Source organism: Thamnophis elegans, chromosome 13 (assembly GCF_009769535.1).
Source record: "Thamnophis elegans isolate rThaEle1 chromosome 13, rThaEle1.pri, whole genome shotgun sequence".
Taxonomy (NCBI): domain Eukaryota; kingdom Metazoa; phylum Chordata; class Lepidosauria; order Squamata; family Colubridae; genus Thamnophis; species Thamnophis elegans.
The window spans coordinates 13946281-13968849 of NC_045553.1; the positions used below are offsets into that span (position 1 = coordinate 13946281).

The 22569-nt window shown below is 44.1% G+C and overlaps 1 protein-coding gene across 1 annotated transcript in view; it reads right to left on the reverse strand.

Annotated features, from left to right (window-relative positions):
• The window catches only part of LOC116516812 (transmembrane protein 132B-like), a 176720-nt gene that overhangs the window by 7903 nt on the left and 146248 nt on the right, over positions 1-22569 (reverse strand). The window contains exon 6 of the mRNA XM_032229438.1: positions 8744-8949. Within this exon, the coding sequence (XP_032085329.1) occupies positions 8744-8949 (206 nt within the window). The remainder of the gene's footprint in view (positions 1-8743; positions 8950-22569) is intronic.

Below are 22569 nucleotides of genomic sequence, written 5' to 3' on the forward strand. Positions count from 1 at the left end.
ACAGTTGCAAGCACCCCAATTTTGATCAGGTGAATGTGAGGATGCTCCAAGGGTCATCATCGTGAGGACAGATTTTAAGTCTTTTTTTTTAGTGCCATTGTAATTTTGAACGGTCGCTTAAAGAAACATAAGTCTAGGATTATCTGTACATCCAAAAATTAAACTCTTCAACTAATGACTGGGCAGGTGTAGGAAGTTAACACCCACCCACCCTCCTAGAGGAATGAAATATTTGAGGAAATATTAAAAAAGCAGAATATTATGCTTCCCTGGGCGAGAAACGGAGAAACGTGTTTTAAAGACAAAGCAGCTCCCTGCCTCCCTCTCTTCAGCTCCCAGGTGATGGGACAAAGACATGCTCCTCAGGACATGATAGGATTAGCCCTCTACCCATCTCACCCCATGGCACCTGTGATGATTACATCACCCAGCAAGGCTCAACCAAGCCTGGGATTCTGGACAGCCTATAAAGTTAGCTAAGACCATCACCCTTTGCCCCCTGGGAGTCTGACAACCAATGGGATACATTTCTTGTACAGGAACAGGAAACTCTAAGGCAGGGCCCAAGAGAGCATATAAATATATCCCTCTCTCCACTCCATGTGCTTTTTTGCCCAGAACCTCAAGCCATGTGGTTCTGTCCACCATTAGACCATCCTTCCAAGCAGCCTCCATGTTTCCAGTGTCTTTCTCCTTACTTGGAACTGAACCCAGATGGACATTTCTTCCAACACAGGGAAGAGCAAGCTTGCATTGATAAAAAAAAAATAGAGACAGGATTATCCAAATTCAAAGAGCGTAAAACTGGCTTTTTAGCCAGCCACGATCAAGAGTGAAAAGTTCCTTCTGTCTTCTCAGCTTTTGGCCTGCAAAGGTGATCCAGGAACTTTAACGAGGGAATAATTATTTTCTAGCCGTGTCATGAATCAAATTAAATATCCTTCTTCAGGCCATCAGTCTTAGCCTGCCTCACTCCCAACTCTGACTTGACTTTAATCTAAATGTATTTGTTTCATTTGCTGTGATCGGGAGAGCTCCAGTTCAGAAGCTGGTTTTTCTATTCAATGTGCACTGTAGTACATTAATTCTGAGCAGATATCTAATCAAATTTCCATCTAGAAAACTATCCTTGTGGGGAGTGCCATATTATCTCAATTCCACGTTTCCTGTCTCTTTCAGATCCCTCCTCTCTTAAGGTGTTGGGGCCCGCTGGCGACGGAGCTGGCAGTAGAGTCGGACAGTGAGGAGGTTGGGGAGGAACAGGGGCCAGTCCTGGGGGCTGAGGAAAGCTCAGACGAGGGCTCTGCAGCAGAGGCAGAGAGGGAGCTAGACAGCAATGAGGCAGAAGAACAGCTGGGGCCTGTTCCCAGTGTGCGCATGCACCGAGCTGCCAGAAGACAAGAACAACTAAGAAAGCAGGACTGACTTAGGAGTAAAGCCACACCTTGGAGATGATTGATCCCTCCCATAGGAAACAAGAAAGGAGCAAATGGGGAGGGGGCTTTTTCAGGAAGGAGTTCGTTCATTTGGTCGTTTCGAGATTGGAAAGTTCTGTTTGTGACTATAAGAAACTCTGTGCCAAGTGTTGCCTTGTCCTACATTTGGAAACGGAGTTATCTGGCACTCTCCAAGCGAGATAAGGTTCGTGTGGATAAACATTCATCGGAAAGACTGTTTGCTAAGCCTTGCTGACTGTGAATGAAAGGAATTCACAGTTGTGTAAATAAAAGGGGTTTTGCCGGGACCAAGACTCTGCTTCTTGCTTTTTAAGGATGCCTGGGTCAGAACATAACAGACTGGTATGATACGGGGAACCATCTTATGCTTGGTAGCTTTCCGTAATCTCATTGGAGATAAGGAATCCCAATCTTGATTTCCTTATTGCAGAATAGTGCATTTCCATGGTTCCAGGAAAGCAACTTGGAGACAATCAACTTGCATGTAGCTGGATCATTTCAGAAGAACCTTGGGAAAGAGACAGAGGCACGGAGGTGTTGCTCTAGACCTCACACTGGCTTTCTTGGCAATTGTAATTGCCAAGAGCTCTCCTGTGGGAACCAAGGTCATCCCAACAGATGGCAGTTAAGGAGGAGCAGGAGGGAAGAAGGCGGGGCTTAGCAGTGAGAAGATGGATTTTCAGGCTATTCCTGAAATTCCTCTATTCCGAAGGAAATTGGATGGTCCTTTTCGGACCCAAGCTGTCCCGGAGAGACAGTGAAAGGTAGGAGGAGATCCAGTGACCCCAGAGACGTTCGCAAAGTCCCTGGGGGGTTGGAATTTAACCTCCTTTGCCAGTGACCTCTGGATTAGCTGTAAGTTAACCGAAACTGCAGGTTGCCCCTAAGAATGGCGTGAGTGTTTCCAGCTGGTAAGGTGATTTTATTACTCAGAGAGACACGGTCCGCATAAAAATTTAAGCTAATTGAAACCAAAGAACAGAAGAATCTAGCGGCGAATTGGATCTCTTTATGGGTTCATGGACGGTGGTTACCCTATTTCTTAAATGTTTTAAATGCTACTTACATGGACAAAGGAAAGATTACTTCAACATCTCCTCTGACTCTCTGTAAGTGGGCTGTAAACCAATTTACTATAATTTGGCTCCCTACAACTTGACACTTTTATTGCTTGGCTGTGTTGGTCTAAGATCAGATAAGATTGCACAGCTCCCAGCTTGTTTTTACTTGCAAATACCTTAAAGCCTCTAAAGGAAAAATACTAACTGCGTCACAAATATGGCGTCTGTGCAAGTTTCAAATGATTCATTTCAAATGATTTTTTCTGCATTACAAAAGCTGTCTGACACGTATGATAGAGTTGAAAAAAACTGGACTATTTGCCATTTTTAACATCAAAATATGAAGAAAAAAGTGAGAATGTTGAATGTTTGAATGTTCCTGAAATACAAACAAAGGATGTCAGAAATGAAGATTCTCAATTTGCTGACATTCCGGGCATCTGGTTTAAAGATTCTCAATTTGCTGACACTCCGGGCATCTGGTTTACTTCGGAGGGAGAAAGAGATGCAACATTTGAAGGGGGGGCAGCCATACAGAAGATTTATTTCAAAAGACAGAGCGCAGGAGGAATGAGAAGCATTAAAGAATTTATACTTTATAAAACATCATTTGCAAAACTTTCGATACCACCACTGAGAATTAAAGACACGCTGAAAAGTGCAACAAGCGTAGGACAACGACATTATATGAGAGGCATCTTAAGCAAAAAGGTGCGAAGATCTTCTTGTTTGGACTTGCTTATAAAGACATTTGGAGAACTTGATCCACGAATGGCAATAGGATTAAGGAGGTTTTGTTATTGGAGAGACACAGGCTGATAGATGGAAGAATACAATTCAAAATTAGCTAAACCTAATTATTTTTATTTGTAATAGACATAGTTGAATAATAATTGATAATGATAGTAATGTATATAATGTGGAGTTGATATGATAAATAATAATTGGATATGAGAAGGGAAGGTTAGAAATATTTTTAGACCATATACAAAGGTTATTAATCACAATAATTATCACTATTAAAAAATAAAATAAAACTATATACAGTTAAATGTTAACTAATATGGGGAAAATGTTATGATATATGATATAATTACATAAAGAAAGGAGAATGATAAACTATATACATGGAAGATGGAATTTTTGGTATTAAATATTATGGATGTTTAGCTAAAACAGGATATGAGGATTTGATGTTAATAGAGGATTTTACAAACAAGTAAATGAAATGCTAGCATGTGGTTATGGATTAAATCTTTGGCATAGTTAAGGATGAAAGATGTTTAAATAACTGTAGTCAACTAAAAGTGGAGGTATAATGATGTCAATATGGTAAACATTTGAGTTAAGATATTTGAATTAATATGAATTAATGGAAGAGATGCACCAAAACATGTTGTAACCAGCTGATATACTTTTTTATAATATATACCTGTGTTTTTTGTTTGTTTGTTTTCTTTTGTTTTTTCTTTTTTTTCCCTGCCTTGTTTTTTGTTTTTTGTCTTTTTTGTGTTTTGATTTTTTCTTTTCCCACTGGTGTGGGTATGTGTTGTTTATGTAACAAAATAAAAAAAAATTAATAATAAAAAAAGGAGGAGCAGGAGTGACCAAGGAGCCTGCCAATCGCTTCTATCGCCCACCAATCGCTTCAATCGCTATGATGTGACCTGCGTCCTTTGGGAAGGGAAACTTTCACTCTGTTAGTTACACTATAACCATGGGAATTTTTAAGAGTTGGTTTTCACTAGCTGTGCCAATATGATGTATCCAATAAACATATTCTTTGAGGAACATGCCTGCCTCAGAGTTCTGATTTCTTTGGATGCGTTACTCAATGCTGACACTTGGTATGAACAGAAAACTGGATTATGGAATGAATCATAACAACAATCCGGGGACAAGATTGTCATGAGACAGGTGGGACTAGTGAGGACTTCCCAATGTGAGAAGTTTTCAAATGGGTTCCTGCACTGGCCAATGATTCAACTAGATAAGCGTTTCTAAATCTCAGCACCTTTTAAGATAAGTGAACCTCAACTCCCAGAATTTCCCAATCAAAATTCTGGAAGTTGGAGTCTACACATCTTAAAATTGCCAGCTGGGGAATTCTAGGAGTTGAAGTCCCTACGTCTTGAAGTTTCTGGGATTCAGAAATACTACACTAGATGTCCCAAAGGTGTTTTTTTCCAAAAGACAACTGGACTTTCTTGGTATATTTTTTTCTTGAAAACATTTCACATCTCATCCAAGAAGTTTCTTCACTTCATGGATGAGAAGTGAAACATTTTCAAAGGAAAAAAGAAAGAAAGCCCAGTTGCCTTTTGGAAAAAGCACTTAAGGTCAAAAGCGGGGGAAATCGGGAGATTCAGGCAGTTAAATCAGCATAAAGATGTATTGCAAACTTAAGCTCTCTACAAGAATCTGACCAACTGACAGTCAAGGGAAATGAGCGGGAGATAAGAGAGGCATTCAAGATGGGTTCTCTTGCAGGTGCACAAGGACTCGTGACTTATGACATGTTTGACCCCTCCCTCAGGCTCAGCCTGGTCAACCATGATCTGGATGATTGAGAATCTCCATAGACCCTATACTAGATGTTCCCCTTTCACCCTGACATTCTATGATTCCAACCCATTTGCTACAATCTGGGATAATTAAGAGTGTGTGTGTGTGTGTGTGTGTGTGTGTATTAATCTGGCATAATTTTAGGTATTGGAAGAGAGTTTTCCTACGTCCCAGGTTATTTTGGGGCAAAGTTAAAGTTAGTGAGTTTCTGCAATGCTTCTCTTGGCCCTAATCTCACTTCCCAATCCTCTTGATTGCTGAAATCGTTCTTGCTGTGCATTCTGAAACATCAAAACGGGATACAGGGGATGCTTTTTATATTTCTATTGAAGCTGCACTATCTGGAGCCCCAGGAGTTTAAGTTCTGGACTGATGCTGGTCTGTTTTGAAGACCTTAGTCCCTGAAATCCATTTATTTGAATCGTTTGGAACTGAAAAAAACCAAACTTCTGCAGGAGACTCTTAAAAGCGAGCGACAGACAGAGAGAGAGCAAGCTGGCAAACCACATTTAGCTGTCATTTCCACGCAGCTCTTTCCCATCTCTGCTTTTTGCCTGAACGACAACAAAACCCCAAACTTGGCGAAAAGACGTGCCCCGTGGCTTGGCATTAATCGAAAGAGCGGTTGGTGGGAACAGTTTACCAGCTTGAAAACAGCATAGCAAGTTTTCAACTGGCTCAGTCGATGCAAACCAGACGCCTCTCAGGGGTTTAAATTTTGAAAACGCGGCATCGTGTTGAAAGTTAGAGCACTTGGCAGCCAAATTGTACGAGCCAGGCTGGGTTTATTCCTGTCTTGGTTATCTCGCCACAAATGGGGCGGTCAAACATCTGCAGATGCAAACTTGAAACAAGGCGGCAGACGGGCAATCTGACGTGATGAAGCTTTTTCATCCGCCAAAGGGTATATTTTTCCTCTATTAAATTGTTGCCAGCCTCAACCGTACGCGCTCGGCTGCATTCAATGGCTTGCATGGAAGGCTGGCACCCATTTTGTTGATCTGTCCTTGCAGTGGGGAAGAAGTGGGACTCAGAATAACTTTTGCACGCAGATGGACCTGGGTTCTAATTCGGATAAAAAATATCCCAATTGAGGGAACAGACAGAAGAGATTACATTAGAAGAAGTAGGGAGGGGGATCTGATCTGGCAAAGTTGAACAAAATTAGGAAATACGTGTTGTGGCCCACCAGCTGGCAGAAGAGTCGGACAGTGAGGAAGTTGAGGCGGAACATGGGCCAGTCCAGGAGGCTGGGGAAGGCTTGGACGAGTGTTATGCATTGGAGGCAGAACTGGGGCCAAGGCCATCTGGTAGTTCTCAGCTGCCTTCGGAGCTAGACAGCAGTGAGGCAGAGAAACAGCTGGAGCCCAGTGTGCACATGTGCAGAGCAGGAGTGGGTTGCTGCCAACGTTACTGCTGATTTCCTTCGTGCTCACACGCCTGCCACACATTGCTTGTGCATGTGCAGTTGCCTGTAAATTATACTGCACATATGCAGAACATTATAAAATGACTAAAAAATATGCCAGCAATGGCATGGACAATAGGGGAACCTGTTCAGGGGCGTGGCCAGCCTGCCATCCCTACCAGTTCAGTGACCTAGTCGCATTTTCCACTACCAGTTCACCTGAACAAGTGTAAACTTGTAGCAACCCACCTCTGGCGCAGAGCTGGCAGAAGAAAACAACAACTAAGAAATCAGGGTAGACTTGAGAGTAAAGTCACAGGTGGAAGGTGATTGGCCCCTCCCATAGGAAATAAAAGAGGAGTGAAAAGTGGTGGTCTTTTGCGGGAAACAATTCGTTCATCCAGTCATTAGATTCATTTCAGGAGTGTGGAGATCTGCCTGTGGATCTCAGAGACTCTGTGCCCAGTCTTTCCTTGCACAGCACCTCATTTGGAAAATATTTACCTGGCAGCTTTCCAAGCTAGATAAGGTCTATGGTCATAAATTCACCTTTGAAAGACTGTTTACCAGGCCTTTGCTGAATGTGAATGAGGGGGATTCACATTTATTTAATAAAAGGGGTTTTGTTGGGACCAGAACTCTGCCTCCTGCTTTTTGGGGAATCCTAAGTCAGAACAATATGTCTGAAGTACAGCGAGATTTTCAGCATCCAAATCGGCTGTTCCTAATTCAAAATTATTTCTGGATGTATGACACAGTCCTGGTCTAAAACGGGATGTTAACTTTTTTTTTTTTTTGCATCTTTCAATTTAATTTACATCACTACAGCTTAAAATGCAATTCCCTGAGTTGTGAAATATGGCCATTAAAAAAAGCCAATTGCTTTCAACAATTTCTTGGGGGGAAAACCCAAATATGGAGATGTTTGTTTTGAAATCCTTTGGATGGGCTGTTTTCTCAATGCACAGAAGCATCCTGGATAAACGTTCTTGGTGGAATTACATTTAAAATTTCTTTAAGAGGGTCGTTTGCATGCTTCTGCTGATAATATTTGTCCATGGCAAGGAATTCAAGGACATGAAATATATATAAGGGGGGGGGGGGAGAAAAGATCAGGAACAATCAGAAACCTAATCGGTATCTTGCTGGCTCCAGAGTCTTGGAGATTAGCAAAAGAATTCCTTAAGATTTGTTGAGAGAAGACAATCCATAGCACATTAAACCCACTTCTTTAAACCAGGTTTGATCAGAGGTTGGTACACTCAACCATGTCAACTATCTTTATCCTTAGTTGATTCAAGTGATGTAGTGAATAAATAGTTCCTTCAATTGCCATCAACTTTGAGTCAATATGAATGCCCTTGTTGGGCCCTAGTCGTTTAATGCAAGAACCTATTAAACTATTCCAAGCAAAGACAAATTCCTTGGGTGTCTGCAGTAAGGAAATCAAGATTGGGGTTCCATATTCACCACTAGGTTACCAAATTCCTTGTTTCAACTGATAACACTTCCATCTACAAGAGGTTAAGGATTAACAGGCAGAAGAGAAGACTATCCTTAACAGGCAGAACCCTGAAATTTCTCCAAGGCAACTGGTTGGTGGTGTTAGTTGGTGGTGTTGTGGCCTGACAGCTGACAACATAGCTGACAGCAGACTTGGACAATGAGGAGGTTGGGGAGGAACGTGGGCCAGTTCTGGAGTCTGGGGAAGGCTCTGATAGATGTTCTGTGTCAGATGCAGAGATAGAGCCAGGGCCGTTCAACATTTCCCAGCCACTAGAGAGGCAGCTGCCTTTGGAGGCTGAAATGAGTGAGGAGTAGAACAGCTGGGAACTGTTCCAGATGCATGTATGTGCAGAGCTGTTAGGGGAGGTGAGCAATGGAGGACAAGGAGTTGACTCGGGAAGCAAAGCAAACGTGGACACTGAATGGCCCCTCCCTGGCTGGGGAATAAATAGAAGGAAAGGGGAGTGGTTGTCGTAGGAGACAACAGTTAATATTTCTGAAGATTTTGCTCATTGTGTTTCGTGCCATAAAGACTGCTTGCCAGAACTTAATTTGCAGCCTTTCAGCTGGGAACTCATGGCCTGGCAATTGTCACAAGGAACAAGAGGTAAATAATGAGGGGTTTTTTTGTGGCTAGGAGTCTGTTTCTTGCTTCTGCTAAGGCTGGGTCAGAACAGGTGGGATATTGCACCAGAAAGAGTATTGACTGATTCCCAAGAAAAATATACAAGATATGGTTCCAATACCTTTTGTTGGAGGTGACAGGAATTCTCCAACCTTTGATTTGGCTCAGTTCGGTATCAGAGATCTCAATTTGTAATGGGAGCCGTGGGACCCATACAGTGATTTCTAACTGAGTGGTAAAATGCTGGTATGTGAAGTTCACAATGGCGTCTACTTTGCTTTTCATTTCCTTCCCGTTCACAAAGATGGCGTCGCAGTCATCTGAGACCTGTGAAGGAAGAACACAAACAGACCCTGAAGTGAATAATGAATAAATCCATTATCTCAACGGAATTCCTTCCTAAAGCAAAAGCGCCACTACAGGAAATAACAGGATTTATGATGTCTTCGTTGCCTTATTAGTAGAAAAATAGCAAGAATAATGTACTTCCTTCAATATAAGAACAAGCAATTCTGTGTTTTGGGACTAAATCCTAGCAGCCATAGACAATACAACTAAAGAATGGTTGGAATAACAGTCCAAAACTTCTGGAAAACACCAGGTTCAGATCTTGGTTGGATGAGTCATGAGAGTAGCTGCCAACGTTGCCACAGGACTTACCTTGGTGACTTACACATGATGAGTTAGATCAGAGGTCTCCAAACATGGCAACTTTAAGACTTGTGGACTTCAACTCCCAGAATTCCTCAGCCAGCCATCAAACAATTCTAAGCTAATGACACGTTTAACTCCACCCACCCTAGCTCTTTCTGCTCTCCTACAATTAGTTTGCTATCCACTTTATATTTCCATTTCATTTAGAGGAAAAATACATGTGCCAGCAGAGAAGGGGGAGACATATTTTGATAATTCTCAAATAGAATAACCATTCCCTTTTTTAGTATGAAAAAGAGGGTAGGCATGTAAAACCCAACTGCCAAGAACCTTAGAATCATAACTCCATTCATATATTCCTCTAGGCATGGAGGGTGCACGTGTCTGAATTCTATTAGCACGGATTGACTCTGAACTGATCTTGCTTATTATACTTTTCTTTTAGACAAAAATTGAATTTGCATCGGTTTGTCATCCTGGACTGCATTTATTGGAAAACAAATCAGTCTGATTATCTTGCATTTTCAATTCACGCTGGGCTGATGGAAAAGAGAATTATTTTCCCTGTCCTCCATCTCTCCCTTTTCATAGAAAGGGAAGATATTGGAGAAATTCTCAGCTTTTTTTAAATCTCACTGGAAATTTAGCTTGTCCTTACTTTGGGGGGGATACAATGAAAAAGACATATTAGTAGGTTTTTGCCTGATTAGCAATAGCAACAGCACTTAGATTTATATACTGCTTCACAGTGTTTTGCAGCCCTCTCTATTCATATTGCTCCCAACAATCTAGGTCCTCATTTTATCAGCATTGGAAGAATGGAAGGCTGAGTCAACCTTGAGCTGGTCAAGATCAGTTAGAGGACAACAAGGATGTCTCCAAGTCAAGAACGTTACCTTACCTTACTGAATAAGAGTTGCAGGACATGCAGTTAATAAGAAAATAAAGCTGTTGAACTTTTAACTTTTAAGTAACTTTATCAATGATAGATGGAAGAGGAGTTTGTGGAAGAGAAGGAGGAGGAGGAGGAGGAGGAGGAGGAGGAGGAGGAGGAGGAGGAGGAGGAGGAGGAGGAGGAGGAGGAAGGAAGGAAGGAAGGGAGGAGATCTTTGATGCTTTCTGAGCTTGGTTGTTTTCTTGCAGATGTTTCATTACCCATCTATGTTGCGTCATCAGTACTAGAAAGGAGTGGAGTTTGCTCTTTGTTTTTACAAGTGGCTTGCTTTATTAGGGGACTGCTCAGAGTGAAATAAGGATTAATGACTTTGCAGCCAAGAGTTGTAGTAGGTCTTCTAGTCCACTCTCTCTTCAATGAAGACCCTATATCATCCCAGACAAATGGTTGTCCAATCTCTTCTTCAAAACCTTCAGCGATGGCACACCCACAACTTCTGAAGAGAAGCCATCCCACTGATCAATTGTTCTCAAGAAATTTCTATTTTGGGCCTCTCTTTGATGATCTTCCATGCATTGTTTCTTGTCCTGAGCTCAAGTGCTTTGGAAAATAGGTCGGCCTCCTCTTCCCTGTGAAGACCCCTCAAATATTGGGAAACTGCTATCATGTCACCCCTAGTCCTTCTCTTAATTAGACTAAACATACCAGGTTCCTTGCTTGTGTCCAAACATTTCACCAACACACCCAGTTCCATGCTGAATATTATGTCACCAGCCATCCCAAGGTAGCCAATCCTAATGTCGGGATTCTAAGTAATAGATCTATTGCAAGCAAAAACTCCGAAGTAGGTAGATTCCTCAAAGAATAGCTTTATTGGAAATATTGCATTGGCACATATCTGGTGAAAACTGACTCTGAAGGGTCCCTCAGTTTTCAAAGAGGAGAAGAGAAAAGAAGAGAGAAAGAAAAGAAGAGAAGAGAGAGAAAAGAAGAGAACAGAACAGAAGAGAACAGAACAGAACAGAATAGAATTCCTTATTGGCCAAGTGTGATTGGACACATAAGGAATTTGTCCTTATGAACGTTTTTGTGTGAAAGTGAAAGTTTTTTCTCCAATCCCAAACAATCAATCACATGACCCAACTATCACTCCTCCCTCCCTCTGCCCTGGTGTGATTCCCAAAAGAATGTTTTTATTTTGACTACATAACCCCAGCTGTCTCTAATCCCCCACTCCCTATCAGTGGTGGGAATCAATTTTTTTTACTATCAGTTCTGTGGGCGTGACTTGGTGGGCATGGCAGAGGAAGGATACTGCAAAATCCCCATTCTCTCCCCACTCCTGAGGAAAGATGAGTGCAAAATCCCCATTCCTTCCCCACCCCACTAACCTGCTTTTCAGCTCTGTTCTCCTGTTCAGGGCAACAAAAGAAGTTGGGAGGCAATGGGGGCAGGGCCAGCCTAATTGCCGGTTCTCCTAACCACTCAAAATTTCCGCTACCGGTTCTCCAGAACCTGTCACAACTGGCTGAATACCACCTGCTCTAGTGTGGTGAACTAGGACAGCCGCTGACATAAGCATGGCTTTGACAGCTGCTGTGCCCTCACCACACTCTACCATCCAGCTTGTAATGGCTGGGTGGAACATGCAGTCCGCTCAGCCAAAGAGGCCCTGGGTCAAATGGGCCATGGTGGTTGGCCGTACAAGGTCACGGCCTACCTCCTGGGCCAGCATTCAATCCCCTGCCCCATCTCCCACAAAAGCCCTGCAGAGCTGTTGATGGGCCACTGCCTATGGACTACCCTTGACTGCTTACATCCCCAATATGTCGCCCCGTGTCCTGAGGGCATAGGGGGCCTTCCTAGAATTTTCCAGGAGGGGGATTTAGTCTATGCAAGGAACTACACTGGGGACCCTAGTGGGTGCCTGCCACCATCACCCAAATAACCGGCCCCTGTTCTTATAGTGTTGGCTTCCCAGACAGGCGTGAATGGCGGCACCATGTGGACCAACTGAGGAGCGCCTACCAACTGAGGCCTTTCCCGAGTCAGGCCTCTCCTATGATGCTGCTGCCTGCCGGCCACCATCCAGTTGTCAGCCTCAAGCCAAGCCGCCACTGTTATTGGACTTACCTTCTCAGCCGCCGCCTGTCAGGGAGGGTCCTCCTGACGTCACCCGGAACTCAATTCCCGTGAGGAGCTACCACGGGCACATCCTGCCTCTTCACCTGCAGCACCACTACTGCAGCGTTCTGGGCGGGTCCGAAGTCGGCCCGCCTACTTAAGCGACTTCGCTTGTGCTCACATCCGCGCATGCACCCTCGCTGGCAGAGGAAGGAGTATTACGTCCTCTACTTGCGACCGGTCTTAAGTCCTTGACTTACGACTAACAGCCGGCAACAGCTGAGCTGCCCCTGATTGGCTAAGCACGGGCTGTTCTGCAATCTTATTGGTTGCCCTGCTTGACAGGTCTAGTATAAATAGCTGTCAAGCAGGGCAAGGTGCTGAAAGTATATAGTTGAAGTTACTTTGTGTTCTGTTAACAATAAAGCTGTTCTGATTACCTCAGCCGCTCCACGCCTCATCTGTCCCTCTCAGCTTCTAACACTGAGGCTCCAAGAATGGCTTCGGCCAGGCCACCTCACTTATATTTCAGAAGGAAACAGGTGGTATGAAATCACCCATCGTCATCATCATATCATCCCATCCGGATATTTGGGTAACAGTTGAAAATGAACTGCAAAGACCAACTTGCTACTGGGAGCTGGGGGGGGGGGATCAAGGGTATTTGCCTCCCTTTCCATCAAGACCATTGCTCACTCCAGACTAAGCAGTTTGATCCTTCAACTTTTTACAGATTAAGCCTTTCTGACAAGCGTTAGCTTAAGCAAACATCTGCATGGCTCTTCATTAAGAGCCAGGGTCCCAGACGGGATTAAGCATTGTTTACCCGGCGAATCCCCATCAGATGGTGCAGCTTTATTTCCCATCAATTTTTAATTGCAAATCCCAGACCAGCTCCGGGGGAATCGGCATTTCATTAGGTGGAACTAGCACAAATGTTGCGTCGCTAAGGCTTGGCTGTTTTGTTAATGCCTGGTTTCTCCTTCTCAGCTCTCCCTACCGACCTGCGCTCAGCAATGCCACTGGGTATAGGGGATTAGCAAGATGATGCTGGCAAAGCTGTCTCAACTTAGAAGATTTGTGGGGGTGAGAGGTGCATGGAGCATTGAGGAACCAGGAGGCTAAAACATAGGAAGAACCGTTGCTGGAACTGGGTATGTCTAGTATAGTATAGCTGTTATTGTCGTACAAAATAAATACAATGAAATTGGTTATGAAATCTGATGAAAAGGTTAGTCTTATGAAGAGCAGGATGACTCAATGACTTAGCCGAGGGGATAGATGGGAAACTCATCAAATTTGCAGATGACACCAAGCTGGCAGGAGTAGCCAACACTCCAGAAGATAGGCTAAAGATACAGAAAGATCTTGACAAACTTGAACATTGGGCACTATCTAATAAAATGAAATTCAGTGGTGAAAAGAGTAAGGTTCTACATTTAGGCAACAAAAACGAAATGCACAGGTACAGTATAGGTGGTACCTCACTCAATAGTGAGTAACTGTGAGAGGGATCTTGGACTCCTAGTGGACAACCATTGAAATAGTAGCCAGCAGTGTGCAGCAGCTGCCAAAAGAGCCAACACAATTCTAGGCGGCATAAACAGAGGGATAGAATCAAGATCAGGTAAAGTGTTGATACCACTTTATAAGGCCTTGGTAAGGGCACACTTGGAATAATACATCCAATTTTGGTCACCACGATGTAAAAAAGACATTGAGACTCTAGAAAGAGTGCAGAGAAGAGCAACAAAGATGATTAGGGGACTGGAGGCTAAAACATCGGAAGGATGGTTGCAGGAACTGGGTATATCTAGTTTAATGAAAAGAAAGACCAGGGGAGACATGATAGCAGTCTTCCAATATCTCAGAGGCAGCCACAAAGAAGAGGGAGTCAAGCTATGACAAGAAGCAAAGGATGGAAATTATTCCAGGAGAGAAGCAACCTAGAACTAAGGGGAAATTTCCCTTCAGTGAGGACAATTAATCAGTGGAACAACTTGTTTCCAGAAGTTGTGAATGCTCCAACACTGGAAGTTTTTCAGAAGAGATTGGATAACCAGTTGTCTGAAGTGGTGTAGGGTTTCCTATGTAAGCAGGGGGTTGGACTAGAAGGCCTCCATGGTCCCTTCCAACTCTGTTATTCTCATTCTAAACCTGATCTGAAATGTTTCATTTTAGAAGCTCTCGGGGCTGTCTACAATAAAACAAATTAGAAAATACAATCTGAGTAAGGAAAAAAAAACAAGTAAGAGTCTCAAATAGAATTCAAAATTCAGTGTCAGGTGTCCATTGAGAGTCTCAATCATCCAGGTCATGTTTATCCCAAAGGTGGTTTTCCAAAAGGCAAGGGGACTTTCTTGGATTTTTTTCCTTGAAAATGTTTCGATTCTCACCAAGAAGCTTCTTCAGTTCTGGATTACCCCGCAAAGTATTCCAAAGCAAGGAATTAGCAGCCAAGTACAAACTGGGACATGTTAACAACTGTCAACATCCTGACGCAAACACCTCTTCCTCAGTAGGGACAGACACAGCTGTTGGGGTACTTATCCACTCACACATCACAAGACCCGAGGATGTCTTTCCCCTTCTTTTAAACTGATGATTGGCACAATAGTTGCAAGTGAGCAGTTAAATGAGGAGACCCAAACTCATCTGTAGCCTCACACTGCAAAGAACAAGGATATGCATTCAATTTCACACTGCTACAATTGTTGGCCGAGAAGGGACAAAAGTAGAAATGATTGAAGCCTGGGAAAAGGGCCCCTTATCAGCCAACAGGAATGCTGATATCGCACCAGTAATCTAATTTTGTTGCCCACTGGTTCTGTGGGCTTGGCTTGGGGGGGGGGGGGATTGCCATGTGACTGGGTGGGCGTGGTCAACTTTTTTTCACTTTTTAAAGCATTTTTTTTCCTGCCGGTTCGGGTGAATACGAGGGGGAAATGCTTTAAAAAGTGGGGTGGGGAGCATCCGATGATCATGTGGCTCAGCTGTGAGTGCCATGATTGTTGGAAGCTTTTTTTAAAGCATTTTTTCCTGCCTATTTGCCTGAACTGGCAGGAATAAATGCTTTAAGAAGCGGGGGGGAGCTGCGTGATCCTCAGAAGCTTTTTTTTACTACCTGTTCACAGAACCAGGGACAATCGTCTCTACTGGTTTGGCTGAACTGGGCGAAACCAGACCGAACCAGAAGGGTGAGCAGGGTGGAATCCTCCCGGTTTGATTGCAGGGATGATTGCAGTGATGGGTACCAGATCCCGTCACAACCACTGTGATGGGGCCGGGCGTCCACCACATGCACAGGCGGTGCACACGCATGTGCACCCACCACCCTGTGATGCTCCAGCTGCTCGCGGAGTGTTGTGCAGGTGCTGTATGCTGCGTGCGTGTGTGCAAATGGCCCAGTTGGCTCAAATATAGGTAAGGGGCGCAGGCAGGCAGGTGGGCCCTCTGAAGCACCGTTCTGGTACGGGGTGCCTGCTGCTCCCAGGCACCAGTCCGCCCGTACTGGGACGTACCAGCCGGAACCCACCATTGGATGATTGTCCCTGGTTCTGCAAACCAGTAGTAAGAAAAAGTGAGGGTCACATGGCTTTTTATCCCGCTTTTTAAAACATTTTTTCCTGCCAGTTTGGGTGAATAGGCAATAAATACGGTAATGCATAAAACAGCCCAGTGCACATATTCTGGAGAGCAGAAGTTCCCCAAAACTTGGAATGATAAACCTTTGTTCCCAGTAGCCATCTCCAATTAGATCCTTGCAACAATATTTGCACCTCGTTGCAATCTTGGAGGTGGCCTGGCAATTGTTGAGACCTTCTGCTGCATAATTTAGTCAAAAGCAAAGAGCAATAGCTGCGGGAGCGGGGACTGTAATTGTTATGACATATTCCCCACAACTTCTGCATCAAAAGGGGGAAAAATGGAATTGGGGATCTGTCAAAGGCGAGAGCTTTTATGTCACATAAATTAGCCTTCGCTGCTTCAGAATGACATCTTCTTGTCAGACGGATGGCTGGCTGTCATCAGTGTCGCTGATGTGTCCCCAGGGAGCGCTTCCGCCAGCGGTATCACCCCAAAGCAGGTGTCGTAAATTAAGTCCCAAGCACTTTTGCTCAAGCAAAATCGAGGAGAATCTGATTAGAAGCCCCGTGCACAGAGCCAGAGCGAAGGGAATCTCACGGCTGATTGCAGCTCCTTGGAAGAGCAGATCAAATAACGGCAGCTGCAACTTCTGGCAAGAGATTAGGGAAATATTTGGAGGGCTGGGTCAAGGGAAGGGAAAGACAATGGGATCAGGTGGGATTGGAGTGAAGGGTTGGAAGTTTGGGGACCATAATGAGGGCAGATTTATGATTTGGCCATGGGGGTTCTCAAAAATTCCTTCCTTCCTTCCTTCCTTCCTTCCTTCCTTCCTTCCTTCCTTCCTTCCTTCCTTCCTTCCATCTTTCTTTCTTTCCTTTCCTTCTGCCCTTCCCTTCCTTCATCCTTTCTTTCTTTTCTTCCTTCCTTTCCTTCCTTCCTTTCCTTCTTTCCTTCCTTCCTTATTTCCTTCCCTTCCTTCCTCCTTTCCTTCCCTTCCTTTCCTCCTTTCCTTCCTTCCTGCCTTCCTTTCTCCTTTCTTCCCTTTCCTTCTTTCCTTCCCTTCCTTCTTTCCATCCTTCCTTCCTGCCTTCCTTTCTTTCTTTTCTTCCCTTTCCTTCTTTCCTTCCTTCTTTTCTTTCTTTCCTTCCTTCATACTTTCCTTTCCCTCCTTCCTTCTTTTCTTTCCTTCCTTCCTTCTTTCCTTCCCTTCCTTCCCTTCCTTTCCTTCCTCCCTCCCTTCCTTTCCTTCCCTTTCTTCCTTTCTTCTTTCCTTTCCTTGCTTTTTCCTTTTCTTCCTTCCTTTCTTTTTCTTTCTTTTTTTTTCCTTCTCCCTTCCCTTCCCCCCTCCTCTTCGTACCATGGAACCGAACCCATGCTTGCAAGGATGCCAATAGTTAATCGAGAAGAGCCTTTGAATCTTGGTCCACCAAGGTGGACACAAGACAAGCCAACACATGGGCTGCTCTTCCGGGACGTCAAGGAGGCCTAGTGTCAGGATTTCCAGGCACACAGACAAATCCGTTCCTCTCCTTTCCCAGAAAGGGCAGGTTTGACAGACAGCCCCCTGGCTCTTCCCCGGAGCATCGTCTTCCAATCTACTTCATCAAGATCAACTAAGCAGGCACCAGAGGTTAAGAGTGCCAGGCCATCCGTCATGGGCGAGAGGACTTGGCCCATCGCAGCAATTAGAAAAGAACAACCAGAGAGGAAATTAATGGGATAAAGAAGCACAGAATTAGGCAATTAGAGGCAACTTCCCTGATGGGGCTTATTACCAAAACTTCCTTGGCAAGGGGCAGGAAAGGAAAAGGCCAAACACCCCACAAGTAAAATGAGTGCCAGGATTCAAATGTTTGTCTACAATAATTGGGCCCTGGATTTACAAATCCCCAGATAATTTCTCTCTTTCTTTCCCAGCTACCTTTCCTATGTTTATCACAGCCTTTTTCTACTAAAGACCTCACTATTACACAGGTAGTCCTCGGCTTCTGGCCAGTTAGCAGTGGTGGGATTCAATTTTCTTTACTACTGGCTCTGTGGGCATGGCAAGGCTTGGTGGGTGTGGCTTGGTGGACGTGGCAGGGGAAGCTTACTGCAAAATCCCCATTCCCTCCCAATCAGCTGGACTCGGGAGGCAAAGAATAGATGGGGGCGGGACCAGCCAGAGGTGGCATTTGCCGGTTCTCAGAACTACTCAAAATGTCCGCTACCTGTTCTCCAGAACTGATCAGAACCTGCTGAATACCACCTCTGCTCAAAGTGACTGTTCGAAGATATGACAGATCTTCCACCCCCCAAAAAGATACTTGCAAACTGGATTCAAAGTTCCAATAGCTGCTGTCCCCCACCCCCAAGTCACATTATTGCATTTCAGGTGCTCGGCAACTAACCCATATGTCAGGGTCCCAAGTAACACCCCAAACGAAAGAAGACTCCGAGGCTTGAGTTTCCTCAAAGTTCCATTTTATTAGAGATTTCATATCGGCACATCTGGGAAAACCTGAATCTGAAAGCTTCCAGGTTTTCCCCACCCAAAAGAAAGTCAAAGATTCAACCCCTGCACCAGTGGTGAAATTCAAACATTTTTTACTACTGTTTCTGTGGGAGTGGCTTGGTGGGCGTGGCAGGGGAAGGATACTGCAAAATCTCCATTCCCTCCCCACTCTGGGGCCAGCCAGAGATGACATTTGCCGGTTCTCCAAACTACTCAACATTTCTGCTACCGGTTCTCTTAACTACTCAAAATTTCTGCTACCAGTTCTCTGGACTACTCAAAATTTCTGCTACCGGTTCTCCGAACTACTCAACATTTCTGCTGCCGGTTCTCCAAACTACTCAAAATTTCTGCTACCGGTTCTCTGAACTACTCAAAATTTCCACTACCCCTGTCCTGCACCCACAGGTCCATCACATGGTCCAATCAATTCACCATCCCGAATGGAGACAACCCCCAGTCACTCCCATCCAGGTGCAGGCCGTGTCCTTGACGCCCAGAGAAAGGAATGTTGTTATGGCTAATCCTCCACCAACTCTTTGCAAACCACCCGCACGTTTTCTCAGGCACTAAATGTGGCACTTCTGAAGCTCCAAGAAAAAGATGGCTTCCGGGATTGACACCATATTTATGGCAGCTTGCGGTGTTATTTCACCGCAATTTGTGGTATTTTTGGCAGAAACTGATGTTTACTTTCTGTTGATGGCAAAAAAAACAACCAACCCAATCATCGCAGACAATGGGTTTGCTTAACAGCTGCAGTATTTGCTGAACGATCACTACATTTGCTTAACAACGGCTGCAAAAAAAGAGAAAAAATAGTCATAAAGTCAGATCACATGGGTGTCTCAACTTATGGCCATCGTGACATCTGATGGAAAGTCCAGACTATCGTGGTTGTAAGTCAAGGACGACCTCTGTATGTTTTAAATGCTTGTTTCCAATGTTCCAAAAACATGTCTGTTATTATTCAAAAACATGCATGCAAACCAAAAAGTTTCACAAGTCTAGAAATGCAGCCATTCCCTCATTCTGCCAAGATATTAATATGATCCGGCACCTAATTCTTTTTTTAATAACATTTCCCGAGATGTTTAAACTCCGTGTTCAGTCACACCTGAATACACCAGGTTAAAAAAAATGTTAGAAACTCAATTAACACCACGAAAGGTCCACAGAAGAGTATCTCAACACATCCCTCGTTGCCGTAATGATGTGATGAGAGAAAGGGAGGGAGGGGAGACACGGCAAGCCAAGAAACAAATCAAGGGATAGATATTGAGTATCTATAGAGTATGAAAGGGACACGGTGGCTCAGTGGCTAAGACGCTGAGCTTGCCGATCAGAAAGGTCAGCAGTTCGGCAGTTCGAATCCATAGCGCCACATAACAGAGTGAGCTCCCATAACTTGTCCCAATCTTCATTTCAACCTAGCTGGTCATTTAGCTATTCTTTGTGAATCAGAGTCTCTGTGATATTATTCAGAGACTTTCATCAAGAGTGCAACACCAGCCCTAACCATCTGGCCTGGCTTTAAATTAAGCTTAGGAGAGATATCATTTCAGCCTAATTAAATTATTAATCGATCTACTCCCAGAGAGAACATGGTCTCCATTTTCACAAGCTCCAATTTGTTATTTTGAGCCCGCCAAGCAAGGCGACACTCATTGGAGTGATGAAGTGACCTAGAGGTGAGTTCTCACCTCACAACCAAAAGGCTGGGAATTCGATCCTAGGTAGAGGCAGATATTTCTCTCTCTGGGCACAATGAGAATATATCTGCTGAACAAAACTCCACATTGGCGACGGGAAGGGCATCCGGCCATTCAAACACTCTGCTAGCTCCATTCAGTTGCCCAGACTCCACCCTGCAAAGGATTATTATGGGGTTATTAAATGAAGATGAAGAGACGTGGTGGCTCAATGGCTAAGACGCTGAGCTTATCAATCAGAAAGGTTGGCAGTTCGGCGGTTCGAATCTCAGCACTGCATAATGGAGTGAGCTCCCGTGACTTGTCCCAGCTTCTGCTAACCAAGCAGTTCCAAAGCATGTAAAAATGCAAGTAGAAAAATAGGAACCACCTTTGGTGGGAAGGTATCAGTGCTCCGTGCGCCTCTGGGATTTAGTCATGCTGACCACATGACCACATCTTCGGACACTGGCACTTCGGCTTTGAAACGGGGATGAGCACCATCCTCTAGAGTCATGAACAACTAGCACATACATGCGAGGGGAACCTTTACTTTTACCTTATAGAGTATGAAAGAAAGCATTCTTGGAAGAAACTAAGACCAGCAGCTGAATTGTGAAGCAATGGAATATGTTGGAATGACACCTCCCTTTGCATTCAAGACCTCTTCATTCACTATGTCAATTTGAATCAGATAATCATATAATTAATTGATCAGTCCCCCATGGTGACAGACATCTACTCTGGAGAGAAAGTCTGGATGCAAATAATGAGTTTTATCGCCGTACCAGTGTCAACGCATGCACTTCTCTATGTCAATGAAAAGAGCCATTAGTTGCTGTTATCATCTTACCTCGTGAAGAATAGAGAACTTGCCATGTTTGCACACTATATTTAGACCTGGCTGGGATTAACAATGGAATTAGGTTTGTTAGCTGATGTGATTTCAATGTTGGGGGAGGGATGGGTGACATCCTTGGCTTCAAGAAATGCACGCTGGTTTCAGTAAAAGGACGAGACGTAGCAACAAATATAGTGCCTGGAAAAACAGGGTGGAAAAGATGGATGGAGAGACAGACGAATGAATGGACAGATGGATACTGTTTTGACCTAGGCTTCCTGAGAAGGCATAAATCACACACTTAGTCCCCAAAATCCTCTTTTATTTAGATGGCTGGGAATTATTATCATTCACAGCCTGTAATGCTCACAAACAGTCTGTGAAGATTCCGATAGTGTTTGCACAGTCGTTCAGGGTTATGTTGATAAACACCCACCTTTATCTCCCTTGAAACACTGCCAGAGACCTAATTACCAATTAGTTTTGCAAGGCCAAACGTAGCACAGAGTCAAACAGGACTTCTCAGAGCTTGAACCGACTAGATGAACTAATTGCTTCCTGCAAAGGCTCATGTCTGTTTGCTCCTCTTTTATGTTTTATGGGAGGGGCCAATCATCTCCAAGCCTTTCTCCTGAGTTGCCCTTTTTTTCTTAATTGTTCTTGCCTTCTGGCAGCTCCGCACATGCGCATACTGGGAACAGGCTCACACTGTTCTTCTGCCTTGCTGATGTCAAGACTCCGAAGGCTCCAGAGGCAGCACTTAACTCACAGACAGCCCTGGCCTTCTCTCTGCCTCTGACACAGAGCCCTCATTAGAGCTTTCCCCAGACTCCAGGACTGGCCCAGGTTCCTCCCCAACCTCCTCACTGTCCAACTCTGCTGCCAGCTCCACAGGCTGCCGTGGGACCACAACAGATATATACATACATGCACCCATGAATACAGATATACCTATATAATGTATAGAGTGGTGCCTTGGCACTCAACTGCTTTGAATCTCATTGAATTTATTGCTCAATACGTTTTGAAGTGAGGATTTTGTCCCGATACTCATCAGGGTTTTAGTATGCAACACACAAGCTAAAACTTGTCGGTGTTGGCTGACTTGTGATCCACTACATTATTCCTTGTGGGAAAAACGTGTTTGATACTCATCATTTTTGGTACTCATCATGCCTCCTGGAACCAGTTAACATAGAATACAGAAGTACCACTGTGAATGGATGGATGAGTTGGTGAGTGTGTTAGATAGATAGATAGATAGATAGATAGATAGATAGATAGATAGATAGATAGATAGATAGATAGATAGATGGATGGATGGATGGATGGATGGATGGATGGATGGATGATAGATAGATAGATGATAGATAGATAGATAGATAGATAGTCAAATTGAAGCTATCCATTTTGGAATGTGTATTGACTCTTCCCTAACTCGCTGCCTGTGAGATTCTTGGTGCTCATTGAGCTTGGTTGTTTTCTTGCAGACATTTCATTACCCAACTAGGAAACATCATCAATGGCAACGTTGCCAATATTCATGATGATGATAGCACCCCCTGCTAATTATATTTAAAAGCAGGAGAGAAGGTGGGTGTTCTCCATGAAGGTTCTAGAGATAGTGACACATCATCCAGTGGTTGGTTAAGCAAACTGT